General features: G+C 37.6%; 1 protein-coding gene across 12 annotated transcripts in view; it reads right to left on the reverse strand.

Moving 5' to 3' along the window:
• KATNIP (katanin interacting protein) overlaps window positions 1-21,760 on the reverse strand; it is a 72,338-nt gene that overhangs the window by 36,833 nt on the left and 13,745 nt on the right. For 10 of the 12 annotated variants that reach the window (XR_014698304.1, XR_014698305.1, XM_084537051.1 and 7 more), the window contains 7 exons: window positions 18,505-18,654; window positions 16,059-16,222; window positions 14,325-14,434; window positions 13,765-13,879; window positions 11,701-11,904; window positions 7,734-7,871; window positions 1,298-2,186 (listed from right to left, as the gene is read on the reverse strand). Coding sequence is in view for 10 of the 12 variants with exons in the window: in XM_084537051.1 (XP_084393177.1) it covers window positions 1,298-2,186; window positions 7,734-7,871; window positions 11,701-11,904; window positions 13,765-13,879; window positions 14,325-14,434; window positions 16,059-16,222; window positions 18,505-18,654 (1,770 nt within the window). In the remaining 2 variants the exon portion in view is untranslated. Of the gene's footprint in view, window positions 1-1,297; window positions 2,187-7,733; window positions 7,872-11,700; window positions 11,905-13,764; window positions 13,880-14,324; window positions 14,435-16,058; window positions 16,223-18,504; window positions 18,655-20,833; window positions 20,988-21,760 lie in introns of those variants that run through there. The other 2 variants (XM_084537050.1, XM_084537053.1) reach the window with 2 other exon arrangements.

Raw genomic sequence — 21,760 nt, forward strand, 5'->3', positions numbered from 1 at the left:
TACAAGTAGGTTTTAACTTCTTAACTTAATGCAAAATCTGATTTAGAGGATTTATATAAGATAAAATATATTCCAGAATTAGATGAATAGCACTGCAACAAAGAAGAGAGATTTAGGCCTACCAAATATAGAGTGCATTATACGGCTTGTGGATTGGCCTGCATATAATATACTTACTCAGACTTCCACATGACACTTTTGTCACAGAGAGAAATCTGAGAATTTAGGAACATAAGCTTAGTTAAAACACTGAGATCAAGAACATAAATAAATAAATAGATCAGTTTTCCTTTTTTAATCCCCTTCTTTAAATACAAAACTGAGCAAAACTGCAAACAGGAAAATACAGCTCTATCTTTTTAAAGTCGTTTAAAAAAAATCTACCTGTTTTCTGCTTACACAGTAGAAGAAAAAATTGAAAAGGCAGTTTTGAAAGTTAGATTTGAAAGTATAGACTAAGTGCTTATAATATTCCTTTTTTTCTGGGGGGGGGAGGAGAGGGAATTTTACAGTATGGATAAAGTGACAACCACATTATAAACTGCCTTTTGAGTAGAAAAAAAAAATGTTTTTCTTTGCAAAGCTTGATCTGGGGTTACAATCATACAAATTCTCTCTCAGAATTGCCTTTTTAGTCTTTAAATAGTATTAAACCAAAAAAAAATCCGTATCTGTGGGCACCTAATTCTATTGCTTCTGCAAGGATGCTTGGCCTAACATGCGCTCATTTAAGTAAGGATAAACAGGCACCTTGTTAGTCTATTTTAAGGCACTTACTGGGTTTATATCATTACCTGAGATATATCAACACTCATAAGGATTGCTAGGAAAGGCAATCTTCTAATGCAGCTTTAAAAAACACTGTGCTCAGACTCCATGGGCAAGACAATTTCAGGTAGGTCAGGCCTCACTGCCAAATCAAACAGGTAACAGCTGCCCCCCAATAAGGCTCAAGGTGATCTTATCAATATGTATAAATACCTGATGGGAGTGAATAAAGACAAAAGAGCCAGACTCTTTTCAGTCGTGACCAGTGAAAGAATAGCAGGCAATGAGCACAAGTTGAAATCTATGAAACTCAATCTGAGCACAAGAAAATGCTTTTGCAGTGAGGATGGTTCAATACTAAACCACCCAGCCAGGCACAGTTCTGGACAAGCTGGTTTAGCTGACTCAGCTTGAGCAGGGAGGCTGACTATGTAATGCCAAGGGATCCCTTCCAACCAGTGATTCTGTGCTTCTGTGAAATGAAGAAAATATCAGCCCTTGCACTGAAGTTATTATTGTGAGATCTTACCTTTGGGTGCCAAATCATCTTCTTTAATGTTTACAGTGTTTAATCCCTGCTTTCTTACACTTCTCCTTCCGCTTGTAGGGTACTCTAAGCTGCTGCAATGTTTGTTAGAAAACTCCTCTGAAATGTCTAAGCCAACACCATCATCCTTTCTGGCTAGCACTTCCACTCTTTCATCTCCATTTGTATTTCTGCTTCTGGATCTTCCCAGCCCATTTCTCTGACATTTGACATCTTCATTAGTCCTATCTGAAAAGTTTGTCATGATTACATCTGACTTTGTTTGAAATCTTGTGCCTAAATCATGTTCTGTAGCAAGCCAGGAAGGCTTCTGCTTACTGGAAACATCTTGATTATTCTCTGCTACTTCAGAAGATGGCCGTAACCAAGAAGGAAGTCCACCTGTAGAATCAGACAATTTTCTTCCTGTTAGCTTTTCCATTTGCTCACTCAAAGAAAGTTCATCATCAGATTGAATGTGCTCAATAACTTCTCGTGCTGGTGCATTTTCTTTGGTATCTTTTATGCAAATGTGAGATGGGAACACATTTAGATCATTCTCTAACTCAGTCAAATTTTCCTTAGTAAAGCTAATTGAGTTCACCTTATCCTCAATGTGATTTTCTTCTGGTGGAGATTTCCTGTTTATTGAAGTACAGTTTGACTGTAAACACGCGAATTGCAGGTCAAGTTTCTTGTCTGTGGCTGCAGCTGCATTTATTTCTTTCCTTTCACTTGAAGGATAGGTAGCGATATCTTGCTTGCAATCTGTAAGGTCAATTGTAGTGCTATGGTCAGCGATGAGATCTCCAGAGGCTCTCTCTAATTCACCATCAAATACAAGGTTCTCATCAACGTATAATTTCACCTTCTTTGCTCCAACATCAAGGTCCTGGAAAAATAAAAGCATGGAGATTTCCATCAAGGTGTTCAAACATTAGGTACCACTCTTCTGGAACTCTGACAACAGATGAAAACAATGAAAACCCCGTATCAGCAACATGCTTTTAAGTACTTTTTAAATGAAAACATCAAATAAGTGAAAACTACAGTGGAATATTTAAGATTTTATTTAAAAGGACCAACAGATCTTCTAGACATTACTATGAACCTTTTTGGCTGAAACCTAGGAAATAAATGCTTATATATTTAGAAAACCTTGAGCTAAGACACCTAGATTAAGCATATTTATATTTGATCAGGATGTAAATTCCAGAGGCAGATTTGGCTTCAGCACCTTTAAGATTCATGGCTTACTTGACACGTATGCTACACAGCAAACAGCCTGTCGCATTAAGGGGTGTAACTGATTAACTGTTAGGGGCCTGGTTGGATTCAGGGTCCTGAACTATCACAGTCACAGATACACCAATAATGTAACATGCCCTTGCTCTAGTCTCGTTCAACGAGAACTATCACAACTAGAAACAACGCAATTAAGTGCAATTTATTACAGCAACCGGTACGCAGGTTCTTTGTATTGCCGGCAATAATTTACAGCATAGGCAGCTCTGGAAGCAGCTCTGCAGAGAAGCACCTGTGGGATCAACAGCAAGTCAGGCACAGTCAGCAGTGTGCCTCTGTGACCACGAAGGCCAACTGCACTCTGCACTGCCAGCTCTGCAGGAAGTGGTAACTCTTAACTCATGATACTCCATCTGAAAAACAGAATATTGTCATCCCCTTTCATCCTATCCCTCTCCAAGAGAAGTGCTGGCAAACTGGGGAGAGCTGAGCAAAGGCTCACTACCACGGCTGGGACTTGACCACAGGGCTTCAAACAGAGGCTGAGGGAGTGAGTTTGGCCAGTACAGAGGAAAGAAGGTAGAATGGGGATCAAATCATAGCTTCTCCTGCCCACAAGGCTGCTTGTCTCAGAGGATGACCAGAGAAAGACATGAGGCCAGAGATGCAGACTGTATCGAGAAGGGTTTCAGTCTTAAATATAAGAAAACAGATTCTTCTCGAAAGAGTGATTTATCTTTGCACATTACACAGAGAGGTGGTATAACCTCTATCTTGGAGACTTTCAAAACTCAGCTTGACAAAGCCTAGAGCAACCAGATTTGGCTTCATAGTCAGCCCTGCTCTGAGCAGGATACAGGGCTTACAGACCCACTCTCATTCAGCCTAAATCTTTTTGTAAATCCGTATTGAAGCATGGAAAGGTGACAGGAGGTTCCCCTAGGCCCTACAGCCATTCAGCACCAGAACTGCAATAGGCATGCTAGCACAGCACATCACTGTCTGTTGAAAGATGGACATTTCCCCATGAATCCAAAAGACTGATCCTGTTCAGTTTGCAATCCGTTTTAAAAACAGGACTGATGCTGGTTTTGACATACAAAGTTTTACATAATTTGCCTATTGGATTTCAAAATATAAACTCTCTTAATATAATAAGATAAAATTCAACATGCACACAGGAAGAACAGCTCCCTGATAAAAACTAATTCAACAAGCTAGGAGCCTTCCACACAGAGGAAAAGATAATGAAAAACGAAAAAAAATCAGCACAGCTATTTTGAATTAAGATTTATAGACCCTTGTCCCATCTGACAGATGACTACAGAGCTTCAAATTATATTGGTGGAGTCCAGGCTAAATAAACTAAAATTAATTACACATTTAGTAGCTGAGTTGGCAACTCCTTGTCAAGTGATACTGTGGATGCTATAAGTTTGCAAAGGATCAAGGAAGACCAACTGAATTAATGGCAGAGAAATCCATTGCAGGTTACTGAAGACAACAATAACAAAAAACAAACAAACAAACAAACAAACAAAAAAACCATTTGCCCTAGTAAGTCTCTTGAAAATTGCTTCTAAGCTGAGACAGTATCAGGAAGAATTATCATGTACTTTTGCCTTTAATCTTACTCAAGTTATGCTTACTATATTTTCTTGCCTACTGCTGAAGACAGGCTACTGGCTAGATGGACCTTTGATCTGATGCAATACAGCAGGATTTACAGTTTGTAATATACTTTACTTTTGTGATACAGACATAGCAGGATTGCAGACTGAACTCTTCAGATCAAATACAGAATTGACAATCTGTATAGTGGTTGTAATTTGGAATACTATCTTTTTAATTATTATGATTTTTCTAGTCTCAGTTGCTAACACAGCATGTTTATTATGGTGTTTCTATGTTTTCACATTCACCCACATACAAGCTGTCTGTCTACCCCTACTAACTTCTAAGTCACTGATATAACCAACATCCAACAGATTTGAGAGAACAGATGTTCTCAAACAGGACAGAACCCCGCAGTTTGCGAGAGGTAACTGTCTAAAGGAGACAGGAAAAAAAATGAGAACCTATACTGAAAAGAAGGTGAGAATAACACAGTTTCAGGAATTTGGGACAACGGTGGCTGATCAACTATTTTGTCAGCAAATTTTTCTCAATCTGTCACAAAACAGACTGTTTGCTTGTTTCATCAAACAAAGATACAGGGCAGAGCATCTTGTGAGTCAACTTGCAGTCAACCAAGGAGAGTTTGTGCAGAGGCAACTGGAGTTAGGATATTGTAATATGCACCTACAGAGAGAAAAATAGAAGATGCAGGCAAACAAGAAATCTACAGTGGGGGAAGAGGAGGGGGAAGCGAGATGTGGCAGGAAGGAATTCAAAACATTCCTGATTTTAAAAAAAAAGGAGAGAGAGAGCCTTTGTTAACTTCTCAGAGAATAGCTGTAAACCCAGTTTAACTAGTCATAAAGTCATGGCTGCCTGCATTACTCTTAAAGTATCATAAAGCACTGGATGTCTGTAATGATGCATTTGGTCATAAAATTATTTCTTTTTTTCCCCTTGAGCCATAGGGGACAACGCTAGATTAATCTAATTGGGGATCAAATCATTGTAATTATATGTATAAAAAACTAACTACATGGCTTTGCCTGAAATTATCATTGGAAAGACTATCAGGATGTTCCAGTAACGTTATTTTCCAAGTGTTTGTATGTCTGGACAAGTAATTTCCCCTTTAAATGCTACAGATATTGGATATACACAGTTGAATTTGGGATAACTCCAACATTTCTACAGAATATGTTAGCTTTTATTACAGTTTTGAATATTCAAACATTAGTCCTGTGTTTTTACTTGAGAACAGATATAACCTGCATGGAACCACAGAAATATACATGTGTATTTTGGAAAGAATTTGTCAAATTCAGCTTTTAAATTAAAATTATTTAATTAATTAATTTTTAAATTAAAATCAGCAACAGCTTGTACAGAACAGAACGTATTGAAATGAGTCCCCCTCATTTTGTGAAAACAGTTTTATGGTTCCTCAATATTCTTTCTTGGCTTTCAACTTCAGCCCCAACAGAGCACCTGCTGGCATAGTGCTTTCCAATAAAGCGACAGAGACTATATTTCTGGACATTTCAACGGTATCTGTCAGGAAGGACAAAGCTTTGAACTGGAGACACTTTTCTGAGAATTATAGCTGTACAGAAAACAACATTGCCTCTGCCTGACTTCTCAAATAAAAGTGAAAAAGGAGGAGCAATAAGTCAAAAACAAGAAGGAAAAAGTATTTCTATTAACCTAACTCTGTGGGAACAAAACTCCAGATTAGCCAGGAACTGCAAAACCGCAACTGTACAGACAATGCACCCCAGTCCAGCGAATTGGGTGAAAAAAAATCTCCAACTCAAGAGAATGGACATTAAATATACACAAGGATGAATAATCACTTGAAAGATTATCCAGTTGGAAAGCATCTAAAACATCCATGCATTTAAGTATTAATTCCATTCACAGATTTGTGAAGCCATACCAGTCACTATATAGAATCCTATGAAAAGGGCTTTAAAAGTATCAAGTAACAATTCAAATTCAAGGCCAGAGAAAGTATTTACGTGTTTGACAAACTTGAGAAAAAAATGGGCATCCTTACTCTTGATCTGTTTTTACAGATTCAACATGACCACGTTTTTCACAGACCTCATCTGAAGTAAATAAAGAAGGCAAAGTGAAGCATTCTCTGAGACTTTCTTTATAATGCACTAAACCAATGAATACATGACAATAATCTGACCTGGTTTTTAGAGCTTCCTTCAGACAGTTTTTTCCTACTTTCAGAATCAAAAGCTAAAACTCAAATATTTTCAAAAATCCATAAGTACTGGTCTGAATTAGTCTTTTATCTATTTGAAGAAGTACATGGGTGCCTCTCACTTATGTGTTTTCTGAGGGAAAGAAGGTTAGAACAGTTAAAACAAATAAATACAGCTCTGGATTTATGTTAACAGAAAGAAAATTGTTAGCTAATTGTATTTTTGTTTCTGATCCTTCTCAGACAAAATGTCCTCATGACAAATTATAGTTAGGCAGAACTGCTTTGATTATTCCTTCACATTAAGAATAATGAGCTCGTGTATACTGTTGGACTGCAACTGAAATCTGAAATCCATGGAATTACAATCCTAATGGATTTTACAGTTCACCTCATAGCAGTTTATTAAAAAAAAAAAAAAGTCTTGCAACACACAAATATGTTTATGTGTATTTCCCATATATTCAATAGGTTTGGTAACAAACCATAGTATTACCTCCAAAAGCAGCAATCCCTTTCACACCCTAACTATGATGGAACATTCTGTAGCCTACATTTTAATAGAAAAAAGCTATTAAGATTCCAGAAAATACGTATAAATCACATTATAACAAACTTGTTTAAGCTGTTCACTCCACAGCCACTTCCATACATATAAGTTACCACGTGTGCTTATATAAGAACATGGATGAGAGGAAGACCACAGGGATAAAGCCTCTTATTTATAAAATAGAACAGCAAATCCTCTTTCATCCAGTACCTGGGATTTTTTTTTCCCCAACACTTCAGTGTACCAACAAGAATAATTTCCATGGTGACATTCAGACACACAAACAAGAGACCATCTGTCATCAAATGTCTCTCTCGTAACACTAGATTACAAATTACATTACGTACATGCAGTTAGTTTATTTTTAATTAAAGTAACAAAACAAAAATTGAACACCAGTCACCTTGTTTATACCTACACACATGAGAAATCCAACATTTATTTACATATTGTAATAAAGCAACTCAGAGCCCTGAATATTAAGATGCACTTACCTTTGTATATTTATTTCTCAACACAGTAAAAGATCACCTGACAGAATGTGCAAGCCTTTTGCTAGGTCTTTTGAGATTTGTAACAGCTTTCATAGCAAATGCTAACTGTGCCTATGAAAATGTTCATGTTTACATTGCTACAACTTACAATCAACAACAGAAGCAAAAATCTGCAGTAAACATGGGCCTCTCCTAGCTCCGCATTTCACTAGAGAAAACGTTACCTATTTTTATTTCATACTTTTGGAAAGAAAATTAAATTGAGTTTCTACAGGAAAAGTAGAGCATGCATAGAGGAGTTGAGAAAAGACTACTTACACTAGTTGTGCTGTTGTAATTCCAAATCTTGATCTTGGATATACCAAAGTCACGTGACCGGGTGGGGTTGCGGATAACAAAGTAAAGTTGGATGGGAGGATGGAAAGGGCACATCCAAAGGAAGCATTCCTTTGTCGTCTAAAAACACATACAAGCAGACTGTCACCAGTACACCTTCTTCCAAAGCAGGATATTTAATTAACTCACCACCCCACAGGAAAAAATCAATTGGAAAAGTAACCGTTTAATAAAACCTGTTATGTTAAGAGCAAAACCTTAACCTTATTTTCAAACAGTAAATCCAACTCTCCTGCCTGTAAGACAGCTCTCAACCTGACTATTAGATAAAGGTCAGCTGCTTGCCTTCCCAAGTGAGACATCTGCATGCTCATGAATGACAGGCAGTCTGCCATGCTTTGGAACTGCAGGGTCAAAGCAAGTCCAGTTTATTTTAATCAAATTAATCAGCTTTGCTGGCACTAGAGAGGATCACTGAGCACAATGGACACTGCATAATCATTTCACAATTTCTTAAAGTGCTTGTGCTCCTGTTTTACCATCTAAGGAGGGGAAACATCAAATTTATTTCACTCCCTTTATTTAAATCAGGATTTGCAGATAATTAATTTCACTTGCAGATATATTTCTTAGAGCTATATTTGAATCTTTTTTAAGATAAAATAGAAATCTCCAACATCGATTTTACAGACAACTGACAATCAAGATAGCTTAAATACCAAAGTATGCCTAATTCTGGGCACTGTTCAAGAGTGCTATTTATACATGTTTAGAAACGGAAAAAGGATGTGTGGCAGTTCAGAAAGAAGCAAGGAATAAAGAGTTTCAAAATCAAATGTTACCCCAAAACAGAGAAGAATAAGGGCAACATGTAAACATACATGTAAACAACATTTCAGTGACCTGAGAAGAGCAGGTAAATTACCTCCCTTCCTAGTTTCAATAATCCATAGTGCATACAGTCACACAGCAGGTACACAAAGCCAATATTTTTCCACATCCTTTCACTTAGAACTGAGCCTTACAGTTTTCCCTATAGATGGTAAATAAAACTTTCCTATCGAGTAATTTAAATATATATCTGATGATGCTAAGGACAGATCTCTGCCTGCCTGCTGAACAAACAGAACCAGTTCTCAGAGTGGTCATCTACCTGTTCAAAGTTCTGATTGTTGATGTCATCTCTGCCCCAGAGGCCTCTCAACAAGCTTTGGGACATCATTGTTACTTTGAATGCATTTGGGGCATAACAACTATACAAGCACCAGAAGGGCTTATTCCTTTTTACGTTAAAAAGGAAAGAAAGTCTATTGACATTGAACAATATCCCTCAAACCAGTGAAAACCCAATTCCAGGATCAATTTCAAGGCTACATCATATTATTCGAGTCATATTGTGAACAAGCATGATCAAAAAAAGAATACTGATTCTCCAACAGCAGACAACACGTGATGAAGGTCTTCTCCAGACCTCAGACCTCTTAAGTGAGAACCTGATGGCCTAGAAATCAGTAGGTTCTCTGGGTGTACTGATATAGAGCCAGAGTTACTTTAACAGGCAGACAGCAGACTCAGAGCCAAAACAGACTCTGGAGAGACCCATTTGTACTTCTATCCAGAAGCTCTGTAAAGGCTGCAGATCTTCCAAACAACAGAAGAAATAATCAGCCTGGCTCCAATATGTTGTCTTGAGTGAGACGCAACTTGGAGATAGTATTGTTTGTCAGTAGCATGAGCATACTCATTTCAAAAGAGCTGACACCAGAACTTCAAGATACATTAATGAATCCATGCCAAAACTCAGTCTGCGGAGGACGCTCGTGCTTTATAACATTATACATTAGGTACTCTGCTCTGGAGTCTAGAGTTACCATCTTTGGCATTAACGCTGAAAAAATCTAGCCCCAAAGTTCTTTGAACTATCAGGGTGAACCTGAAATGCCAGGAGTACTCGTTGTATTTGAGCTGGATCAAAGCAAAAAGTGAGAGCAGGAACCTTTGTCTTTAGATTTTCTGAGAGATTGGCCTCTGATACATTGCTTTGTGGGGGCCCTGAAGGTATGCCCGATGCAAAGGAAAGGAAGGCTTGAGCCTTGAGGAAATCAACAATTTAAAGGACTATGTTACACTGTAATCAGTTAAAAATAAAATATCATGGCTTAAGAATAATGGGATATGTGAATATATGAAAAATGCTGTATAATGGATTAATAATTATATTACTACACAGTATATAACTATCCAGAAAGACTGAGAATCACAACTACTACTACTGAGTGTAAACCGGCACAGAGCATGGCCTATAAACGAGACAAGGCATTTATTACACACAAACTACAACTTCCAGGAGACAGCAAGAAAGATGCTACAAGTAGAAATATTTGTCTGGAAATAACATTCCATACTGAGTTTCAATTAACTTTTAGAGTATTACACATTTGCCCTCTTTCTATTTTCATTCACCCTGCAAGTCGAAGAGTATCACTAGCACGAAATGCACTAAAACTTGTACTTTTAAAAGACTAAGTCATTTAGTAAATTCAACCACTAATATCATACTCATTTTTATTAGAATCCTAGCTCTGAAGTCCCACGGTGAGTTTCGAACACTTTATATCATCAGTATGTCAAAACACATACAGCAAATCCCAAGAACAACTGAAAATATGGCAGTATGAAGAGCTATGAAGTTTTCTGATCTCTGCAGTAGCACCAGAATTTCACAGAATCACAGAACTGTAGGGGTTGGAAGGGACCTCAAGAGATCATCGGGTCCAACCCCCTCGCTAAAGCAGTTTCCCTAGAGCAGGTTGCACAGGGAGGTGTCCAGATGGACCTTTAATATCTCCAGAGAAGGAGACCCCACAACCTCCCTGGGCAGCCTGTCCCAGTGCTCCGTCACCCTCACCGTAAATTAGTTCTTTCACATGTTGGTGCGGAACTTTCTGTGCTCCATTTTGTTGCCATTGCCCCTTGTCCTGTCCCCACAAACCACTGAAAAGAAGTTGGCCAAATCCCTCTGTCTCCCACACTTAAGGGATTTATAGACATTTATAAGATCCCCTCTCAGTCTTTTCTCAAAGCTGAACAGAGCCAGGTCTCTCAGCCTTTCCTCACAGGGGAGACGGTCCAGGACCTGTGTCATCTTTGTGGCCCTCCACTGGACTCTTTCCAGGAGATCTCTGCCTTTTTTGTACTGTATTTCATTTCAGTTATTGAGATTTCATTGTCTTCAGTACGTAAAAGCACCTCATCTTACTATCTAACAGGAGATCTATGAAGTAGTTTTCTTTACCACACCATACATTTTTCTTAATCTCTTGTTCAAAAGCACCTACCTAACCATCCTTATTCTTCCACGGTCCTTCTCTAGGTAAAAGCATAACAAGGGGACAGGAGAAAAGAAGTACATTTCAGTCTTAAGTTTGCAGTCTTAAGTTTACTGAAATTCACATTTAATAAACGGAAGAAAAAGCAGTGAAGCTCCTATACCTTCAGATCACAGGTAGTACTTGGTTTAACAGCAGATGTAATGTAAAAAATGCAAAATTTCTTGTCCTTAAAGTTTTGTGATCTTGTTCTACGGATACTATAATTATATTACAATAGTTTAAAAACTGAATGTGTTCCTTCACCCAAGATAATATCACAGTGTTTATATATAAAGAGGCACAGATAAATGTGTCTCCCTCCAATTGCTAAGTTAACTAAGTCAAATAAATTTATCAAATTCTGTTCAAAAATATTACAACTGAATACCAACATCTTGTACAGGAAAGCTGGATTTGTTAATAATAAGTTGCAATTTTTATGTTTTTAATTTTCAGATAGCTGTTCTGCAAGTCAGGTTCAAAATGAAATCATGCAATCAAACAAAAAACCTTAGCGATGGAATATTACAGAAATAGTAAAATAAGAAGTTGTTACATTCCAGACTAAGCTGTCTTACATTTAAGTTCTGATTGACCAAGCAGCACAAATCTCCTGGGCAGTCAGCATTTCGAATGTCCACATCATGAGGAGACACAAATATCTTTTCATTGCATAAATCAAAGAATTCCACCTCTCTCAAGCCAACATTTACTGGATTTCCCCAGTTCGAAAGAAGTTCCATAGTCACATAAATGGCATCTCGTACTTCCACACTTGTCATCTGGACCCAAATGAAATAGAACAATTTGACAAAACAACAAAGCCTGCAGCAACATGAAGACTGTTAATACTACAATGCTGACAATTCAGAAGCAAAATGCCTTTAAACACAAAGCTATCTGGATGATATTTAATCAATTATTCTGGACTCTAATAATTCTGTCCCACACCAACTAATAAACCTATAGCAGAGTAAGAGAACAGAACTTATCACCCTCTTAGATTTCATCCACTCCAAACCTAAGGAGAAAACAGCTCTCTGTTTTGTCTTCTTCATTTGTCATTCTGATGAAAAGAGGAACGAGTTTTCTGCTCACAGAATAACACGTGAGCTGAGATTACAAACTATACTGTAAAACTTCAGGGTAAGAGTCAAAAACAGGAGGCATGAGCAACATGAATTATATTTTATGGCTTTTGAGTTTTTCAAATATTGTTTATTAAACATTTTTGTCAATTCACATATTTGGTAAGAGTTAAAAATACCACTATCGCAGAGACTGCAGGTTTCTAAGATACATTCTACTAGCAGAACTGTTTCCATCTTAATTTAAAAAAAAAAAAACAAAACACAAACACAAAATGTGCAGATTTGTACAAGCCAGCACAAGCTCACTGATATTTGATGTTTTGCCTCCCACATGATGTAAGAGCATGAAGCATAGAGACAGCTAAACAACTTCCATATCTCTTGCCAATAAGCAGTCCAATAGAACCAAACTACCAGGAGACAAGTGGGAGAAGGAATTTATATAGATAAGATCTCTAAAAGAGAAACTTCTGTTGAAGAACCTTTGCTATCCTTTGCTTTAGATCACCTTGATGATTAACAAAGGGCCTTATTCTTACTGACTAACAAGCAGTAATCTGTTTTACTACACAAATTATAAGGTCTATTAAAAGCATGAATAAGCAGAGACCACTACACTACAACAGGCCTGCACCCAAGATAGCACCCATTAAATGTGCTGACATATTTAAAGAGATGCATCAAATCACTATGGCTAAGTCATCCAAAATGTGTTAGAGCTCATGTAAGCTGGTAAACATCAGCGTGTTCTCAGGAAAAACTGAGAAATTTCTCCGAGTACCAGCTGCTTTGACACTCTTGACTAAGAAAGTAAATAGTTTAGGTGTATTTCTGTGTAGTTTTACGTTATCATTACGGAAGCAATGCTTTTCTACTACAACAAATATACTGAAAAAACAGATTTATTGACTGTTAGGAATGAAAGAAATTAAATGATTTAGATAAACAAAATAATCTGGTTACATGGATTTCTTGCAATGGCTCTATGGAATGAAGCCTGACAACCTCTTAAAAATATCAAGAAGTTGGGACCCTCTTTAGCAATCTGAATTTTTCATCATTTTCACCAGAGAAACACAAATTATGTTGCTAAATCATCACAAGGAGGAGTCAAGGATGTATCCAACACTAGAACACAACTCTCAAGAGGAGAAAAGGCACCCTAAGCAAGATGAGAACATCAGTGGGGTCTTCAAAAAGCCCTACCACAGCAGAGAAGAAAACAACTATCACTTCTATAGCAGAAAGTGCTACACAGAAACAGTTGTAGTAAATGTGAACTAAAGAGGTCCTTTATGTTCCCTTCTACCTTACAGACTACAAGAATTAAGTAATCCAAAGAGGTACCTACTAATAAGACGAAGAACAGAGAGCTGCTTTCTAAGGCTTTGAAGTGGACTGCAATTTAAGAGGATGATAAATTCTCTACTATTACCTTGCCATAGCTTTATTAGTTGATGTAAGGCAGAATTGGTGGAATGCAGATCATTCAATGCACTTGTATTTCAGTGGTACTGGCAAGGATCAGTTATGGTGCGCATATACACAGACCTTCTCTCTTAAAATGGAATCTGCTTCAGATTTTTCATCAGAAAGGAATATTTCATTGTCACAAGCAGAATGGCTCTCAGTCTCCTGAAGGATTTTCAGAAGTTTCTGTTGTTGTCTGAAACACACATTCTTTTATATGTTATTTCCTTATAATTCTTGCATTTTTAAGAAATAGTTTCATTCGTGTGAAGGTGAAGAGATGATAGGATGAACCCACACAGCCCACAGAACAATCTCACATATACCCATGCTGAATGACAACTGTTGCAGCATCCCACCTTAGATACACACAGTCTAGTTAGAAGACTGGGCTCCAGTTCTCTGAAGCAGTCTGAGAAAGTAATACACAGGAAATACAAACAGAAGTACATGGTTAATACAGACTGCTGGCAGTTCAGTTCTGATTCACAGCCATTAGCCCAAGGCTAGAACCTTCTCTATGTTTTTGTCAATACTTGCCCAAAATCTTGGGCATCTAGAGACTATTGGGTGTGGTGGTGCCCAGTACTGAAAAATATCCCATCAGAAAAGGAAGCTAGCCTTAAAGGAAATATACATACCTGCTTCCAAAAGGACAAATTCTCTCAACAGCTTCTGTGAGTGCAGCCCTTGCCTGACTTTTTTCTGAAGGTTCATCCATTGCAGAGAGAACAGATAAAACAGAAAACTCCTATGTAAGAAAAAAATAAACATTTCATTCACATTGTTCTCAGCTAATCTTAGCTAATCTGTAACTCTAAACATGTAGTTAAAACAGAGAAAAAGCCCATCAGTTTTTACAACGCTATAGGTTCTTTCTCTACCTGCACACCACTGCTTAAGTATACGCTGATCCCTTTGCGATTTTTCCTAAACATTTGCTGGTAGCTTCTGTTAGAGACAGAATATACAGCATGGTGAACAACTAGTCAGATGAGGAATGGCAGTCCTTCTGTTCTTAGGTCATTTCTATCTCTCTGATTTTCGAAGACTAAGAGAACTTTAAAATGCTTAGAAGTGAATTACTTCTTCAATGTTATGCATTGTTATACATCTAAATATCAAAGGCCAAGTTTTTACAATTCCTTCATTGTGTAGTAGAATTAAACTACTTCTGGAAGATCATTTAGGTCAGCTTCAGGACAGGGGGCTTTTGAAACTCCTTCTCAAGTGTCAAGGTAACGTTACATCTGTTTTAAATATTACTTCATTATTTTTTAAGAATAACAGTCAGAACGCCAGCACGCAGATACTTATAGTTTTGTGATTTCTTTCCAATGAATGTTCTCACATAATGTATCTCAAAAACAGGAGAACTAAGACTGAAGAATTGACCTAGATTGCAACAACACCATGTTTAAAGTACTCACCTAAAATAAAAGAACATTTTATCCTTGGCTCCTGACCAAAACCCCCCAGAAACTTATTGTTGACTCAGAAATGACAGTGGATACAGATTCACCATAGCATTATCTCACAAATTCAGGGACAACATTTTAGGTTAAAGCAGTGCTGTCTCAGAATTCAAATGAGTAAATCCAAAAGGCAATACGCACATCTCTTTCCCTTCCTGTATATGTGGGGGTCCCAAACACCAAACTAGAAGCAGACTTTAAATCCATGAACACTGTCCAAAACAGACAGTTCTGTAAATTTCAGTTTATGCCCAAATTTCTTTATCTACTTTCTTTTTGTTAAGAGAACCGAGGTATTATTACAACTGATCATCGGCTAGGACAATCAGGACAAACTTCCCAATTCTTTGTCTAAACAAGGAATAATAGTTGGATCTGAATCTGAAAGGAGTAGATTTTCACTTATTTCCTTGTTTATTTAAGAATTTTTTAATTGCCTTTGATAAGAGATATACACAAATTGCACACCTTACAATCTGCATATGTATTAATAGGAAACTGTGCTCATATTAATGAGTTCAGTAGGAAGGTAGGATTTATTGGCATGGAAGTAACGTATTATGTTGCTTAAGAAGCTTCCAGAAACAGAATTGTTCAAATGGGTCTGTAGCTGTGTATTTGACTGTATAGACATATCATGTGACTGGTCTATCACTTGTTTGGTGATCCATGAAATTAAGAGTGCATTACGGGATGGTATCCCAAGGAAGCAGATTTAAAAAACAAAACAAAACAAAGACCCCGTATGGAAGAACAATACAAATCCAACTACAGTTGAGAGACATCACCGTTCATTCTTACACAACCTTATAATTATGTACGAATTTTAGGATTATAATTCATGTTTAAGGAAAGAATGTCTTTTTTTTTGTACTTGATCAAACATCAATTTTGCCATACCTTTTGAGGATATGTGGAAACAAACTGTCTTTTCAAATCTCTCTGCAAGACTTCATTTTCAATTTGCATAGCCTTAACCACAGCTGAAACAGAGAGATCAGAATCCTTCTCACACACATTCTTTCGAGCTGATGAAAGTGGTCTTTCTGGTCGACTTAATGGTCCTGCCAAAAGAAGGAATGGGTCCAGCCATACAGATATGGAACATTACAACAGCATACATTTGAAACATCCACTTCAGTTACTGAAACAGAGCTATGTTAATAGTCTGTAACCATCCCAAGCAAGGCTGAATTGCTCCAATTTGTTGTCCTACGTTAGGACTCCACATCTACTTTAGACAATAGCTGAAACTGTAAAACTGAAAAGAGGAAAGAAAAGTGACAAATGAGAAATGGCATTTTTAAGCTTTAAAGTGCTTTTGCACTTTTCTTTTTCTTCAGATAATTAATGGAAGTGCCTTGTAACAGTTAAATGAAAAAGAAATGCTTAAAATTTCAGCACAACAACGTTTTTCAGTGAAACCTGGGTAATTCAGCTGTTTTGGAGGAATCCGAAGACTCTTCTAAAAAAACAAACAAAACAAAACAAAACAAAAAAAGATGTTGTGGTTTAACCTGGCAAGCAACTAAGCACCACACAGCCGTTCACTCACCCTCCCTCCCACCCAGGATGAGGAGAGGGAATCAAAAAAAAGTGAAAGCTTGTGGGTTGAGATAAAGACAGTTTATTGGGACAGAAAAGAAAGGAAAATAATAATGATAAGAGTACTACTACTACTAACATGTACAAAAGAAGTGATGCACAATGCAATTGCTCACCACCTGCTGACCGATGCCCAGCCTATCCCTGTACAGCAGTTTTCCCCCACCCTGGCCAGCCCCCCCATATTAATTGTTCAGCATGATATTATATGGCATGGAATACCCCTTTGGCCAGTTGGGGTCAGCTGTCCTGAGTCTGTCCCCTCCCAGCTCCTGCTGCACCCCCAGCCTGCCCACTGGCAGGACAACGTGAGAAGCTGAAATATCCTTGGCTTAGTGTAAGCACTGTTTTGCAATAATTAAAACATCAGCGTGGTATCAACATTATTCTCATCCTAAATCCCAAACACAGCACCATTCCAGCTACTAAGAGGAAAATTAACTCTATCCTAGCCGAAACCAGGACACAAAACCAAGTATGACCTTACCAACTAAGCAGTCAAAAAGCCCGAACACGCACCCATCTTCCCAAACACACAACAGAAAAATAGAAATATGACAGCCTGGAAACAGATTTATGGGTTTAGAGGAGAGGAAAATAAAGTTTGTTATTTTCACTTGCTTTTTTTAAGGGAAAAAAAAAATGAAGTGAGATTTGGATACATTAATATCCTACAACATCTTCAGGTGTAGAACCAAGTCCTTTTTATTCTGCCTGCAGTCCATCAACTAGTGTGACTGATGAGGCTTGTTTCTTGTTTAGAATCTGTTATGTTTATCTGTCAGGTTTGCATCTGTATATTTTGTTTATGACTTTCCCCTTTTCCTTAGGATCCCATTTGACAAGATCCTCGATCAGATCATCTTACTGAATTAAACATTCCCCCATTCCACATGCCCTTATCAGTTAGTGTGACTGACTAGGTTTGGTTCTTTCTGCCTCCCTTATTTGCCAGTCTGGTCTGTGTCTCTGTATGTTGTCTATGGATTCCTCACCTGCTTACTAAAAGGAAAATGAGGAAAAAAAGAGAAAAGCTGATATTGTAAAGGTCCCTAACCAGACACACTTACAGAAGCAGTGATTCTCCTTCCACATGCAGTTACACAGGTGGGCACAAAGAATGGGACAGGACACCAGTATCACAGCACAGTACCGTTTTAGACATGCACATTACTAAATTTTGATTCCATTCCACTACTCCTGCAATATTTGTTGAAGATGATATTAGCACCATTTACTGTTATGCTCTACTGTGCTTAAGTGCTGTCCTTGCACCCATCTATCATTTATCTACCCAAAGCAGCAAGAAAGCTGTTTTTTTCTGCTGTGGGAAAACCATGTTCATTTCCTGCTGTAAATGCATTGTGTAAGTATTTCAACAAGGGCTAAATTCCTAACTTTAGGACACACTTCTGTTAATACCATAAGGAATAGATCTCCATCAGGAAAATGAGAAACACAGAGCAAGTACAAGGAACAAAAGGAAAATAAAGTCTTAGGGTGCGGAAGCAAAAAGAGAAGGAAGGTAATAAAGATACATCTGAAGACCAAAGTGTACAAGCTCTAGACTTTCTCACAGTTTTACAAAAGTTAAAACTCCTGAGGTACTAAAAACAACACAAAAAGACAACAGCTAAGAAAAATTTCATTATGACAGATGTGCACTGAAATTACACCCAAACCAATGGGGAAAAAAGCATGAAAACTCTCCTCATTGACATTATATATTCTTATTTCTTACTATAGCAAATTCTTTCATGTCTTTCCAGCTGCAAGGACTCAGCAGAGAGTGGCCGACTGATTTTATTTTTTACCACAACTGGTCTGACAGGAATGTACATTTCAGCATTATCTTTTCTTTTTGCTGAGAGAACTCGTACTGGCTTCAATTCTGCAAGATAATAAGGAAACAGGAAAAAAAAAAAAATCAACTTCAGAGATATTAGGGAACAGTCAGCCAGGAAAAATTTATTGGACCTTAAATACTAAAGTTTTGCCACTTTAATTATGCTGGCATAGGTAAAGTGATAACCCATCTTTCCTTCCTTTTACTGACGCGATTCTATTGATGTATTAATACATATGCATGGCTTGCACTGACCTAGCGAAACAAAATGAAATATTTCACTGTGAAGTATGTTAGACCAGTATATCCTGACTGCAGCAGGTATTTTTCAGCATTACTGAAAAAACAAAACAAAACAAAACAAAACAAAACAAACAAAAAAAAAAAAAAACAAAAAAAAAAACAAGAAGCACAAGAAACCAAGTCATTAATAAATAGAGTTGTACCAAAAAATATCTTAAAACTGTCTTATTAAGAAGTTCCAAAGTGGGAGAGGGTTGCATAGTGCATTTCATAAGAACAGTTATCTACTCTTTCATTTGAGAATTATTAACAATTCCTTTGCTTGCATCACAGCTTTGAAACTTCTCACTAGAAAAAATAAAATCACATATCTTGTTCACGCTGCCACTGTGCCCCTTGTTCCTCTCCTGTCTTCTGCTGCTGCCTTTCCACACACTACTCATTTCCATGATATTAAGAAGAGCAAAAGAACACTCCTTTACTCCTTTACTTTACTATTCATGCAAAGATTTTTTCCTCTCTACTTGACCAATTAACTACGGATGAAGAAAAAAAAAAAAAAAAAAAGAACAATGGAACAATGAATGTATCTGAAATAGGTTGGGAAACTAAGTCTGGTTTCTCCCTGAACTTTCTACTTTTAACAAGCTAATTGTCTATGAGATCTAGTGACTGGTTCTGGGCTTGGACACAGGTCTCCAAAGAAGACCTGATGGGGTTGGGGGGTAGGGAGGGGAGTAGCTAAAAATCCATCTGGCAAATTGACAGATCTACAATCAAGCTTAAATAGCACATGCTATGATAACAGGCATCCAGCACCCAAAAATGTGAAATGGAGGAAGCTGAGACTAGGAAAATTTGGCTGCTCTGATTACTGCAAAAACAGTTCCAAAATATACTTTCAAAAGTCTCTTGAGAAATCTCAATCTGAGACAATTGTTGTTCAGGTGTCTAGACGTGGTGATGCAAGTGGGTTTACCAGGGCTATATCTTGGTTATCCCTGAAAAAAAAAAAAAATAAACATAGAGTCCCAGAAAAATGGAAGAAATCAAAGAATGACAATAAATTTCTGTTTACATCTCCCCACACATGCCAGAGCCAGCAGAGCTGCTCTGACAGTGAATAAGTCTGCATGAGAATCTTCAACAACAAAGTAACGGGAAAGCAAAACATAGGGAAGTCACATCAAAGGAGCAGCACAAGAACCTGCCTGACAGTGGCCAGATGAGGGCACACTCTGAGCACACAGTACCAGAGTAACACTCTCCTCAAGAAACACTGACCAGTCCTTTAAGGACTTCTTGGACAGGAAGATGCGTGTAAAACATTTTTAACAAACAACAGCGTCCCCATCATCTTCCATGAAGTTGTGTAAATCTTTCTTGAATGCACTTAAAATTTGGCTGTCACATCATTTGGCACTGGGAGCTACAATTAATTTGTATTTGCTTTAGACTTGCTGCCTGAAAACATCGTTGCTGCTCTCAGTCCTTGCATTACAAATGAAAGTGATTAATATACTAGCACCATATGCTATTTTATAGAGCTCAGTCCAATCCCTTCTGCATTTCTAGAATCAAACATCTCTCTTCACAATGAAAAATTATTGCTTCCTTTGTTACTCCTTGCATAAAAGTTTCTGTTGTATTCCAGTTTACAATTGTTACACTCCACTGTACCTTTTACATTTAGAAAAGACTTGATTCCTTTCAATCAAGTCCACTCAAAGGCTAATTAAGCTGGAGACCTGGTATGTTCTCCAACCTCAGTGCTCAGTAAAGCACAACACATGGGCTTGGTTGGAGGAGAGCTGGAGCCCAGGGTCATCACAGCAGCGAAATAGATCTTCAAGTAAAAGCAGAAACCATGAAACTTCTGCAACTTCCCATTAGGAAGAAAAAAAAGGAAAAAAAAAGCAGATGAGGTATTCTGGGGGGCGGAGGAGATCATAGTTCAGTGCCTTAGAAATATTACACTTACCTGGAACATGAGAATCATCTTAAGACGATGCACGTGCATCAGATACATGTATGCACACCTGATAAGTGCATATTACTAACAGGATGGATGAAGAGACAAGCAGTTTTGGTACCCCTAACCCCATCATGATACAACACCTCCAGAAAAGCCTTGATGCTTTACGTGATGTGGATTCTCTGAGACAATCCCAAGGAATTTCAGAAGGAAAGCCAATCTGAGGAAGGGATGTTGGATAGCAGAAACGAAGAGACATTATAAATAAAATGGGTGAAGAATGAGGAGTTAAAATGTCGGCACAAGTTTTAGATAGCATTTTTAAAGAGCTATTTTTTCAACTGTGGCAAACATTTGTGCTAACAAAAATAAACAGTAAAGACCTATCATGTGAAACACAGTGAGCTACTGAGGAAGCAATAAGAGAAATTTCTGAGTGGAAAACCATGATTCTGAATCAGTGGAAAAGGCAGCTGAGAAGAACTGAGCTACCCTGGTATACACTTATTCATACACAGTCCTGCAAATAGCACATTAAGAAACAAAACAGGAAGTTCTCAGATACTACTAATACAGAAATACTCTGCCCTTGGAGTAGCAGTCTGCAACAACATTACCATTTTGTTTAATATACTGTTAACACTTAAAAACAAAAAAATTTTCCTGAACACCTGGAATTCATTCACGGAAATGCTAGGTCTCGTGCTGTACAGGTTCAGACTGGGTGATGCAGTCATTCGCTCTGATTTATATCATTATGTAAAAGCTGGACCTACAGCCCAGGAACCAGAGAGAGTGTCTACTGTATGCCTTCTGTATTCAGAAGCAAGTATTTATTTGTCAAAAACAGTTAAGCTTTTCTGCATATTACTTTCACTGTAACATAATACAGAAACTAATTTCTTTTCTTTTTTTTTTTTTTTTTTTGTTATT

Source organism: Aythya ferina, assembly GCF_964211825.1.
Source record: "Aythya ferina genome assembly, chromosome: 15".
In the NCBI taxonomy this organism is placed as follows: domain Eukaryota; kingdom Metazoa; phylum Chordata; class Aves; order Anseriformes; family Anatidae; genus Aythya; species Aythya ferina.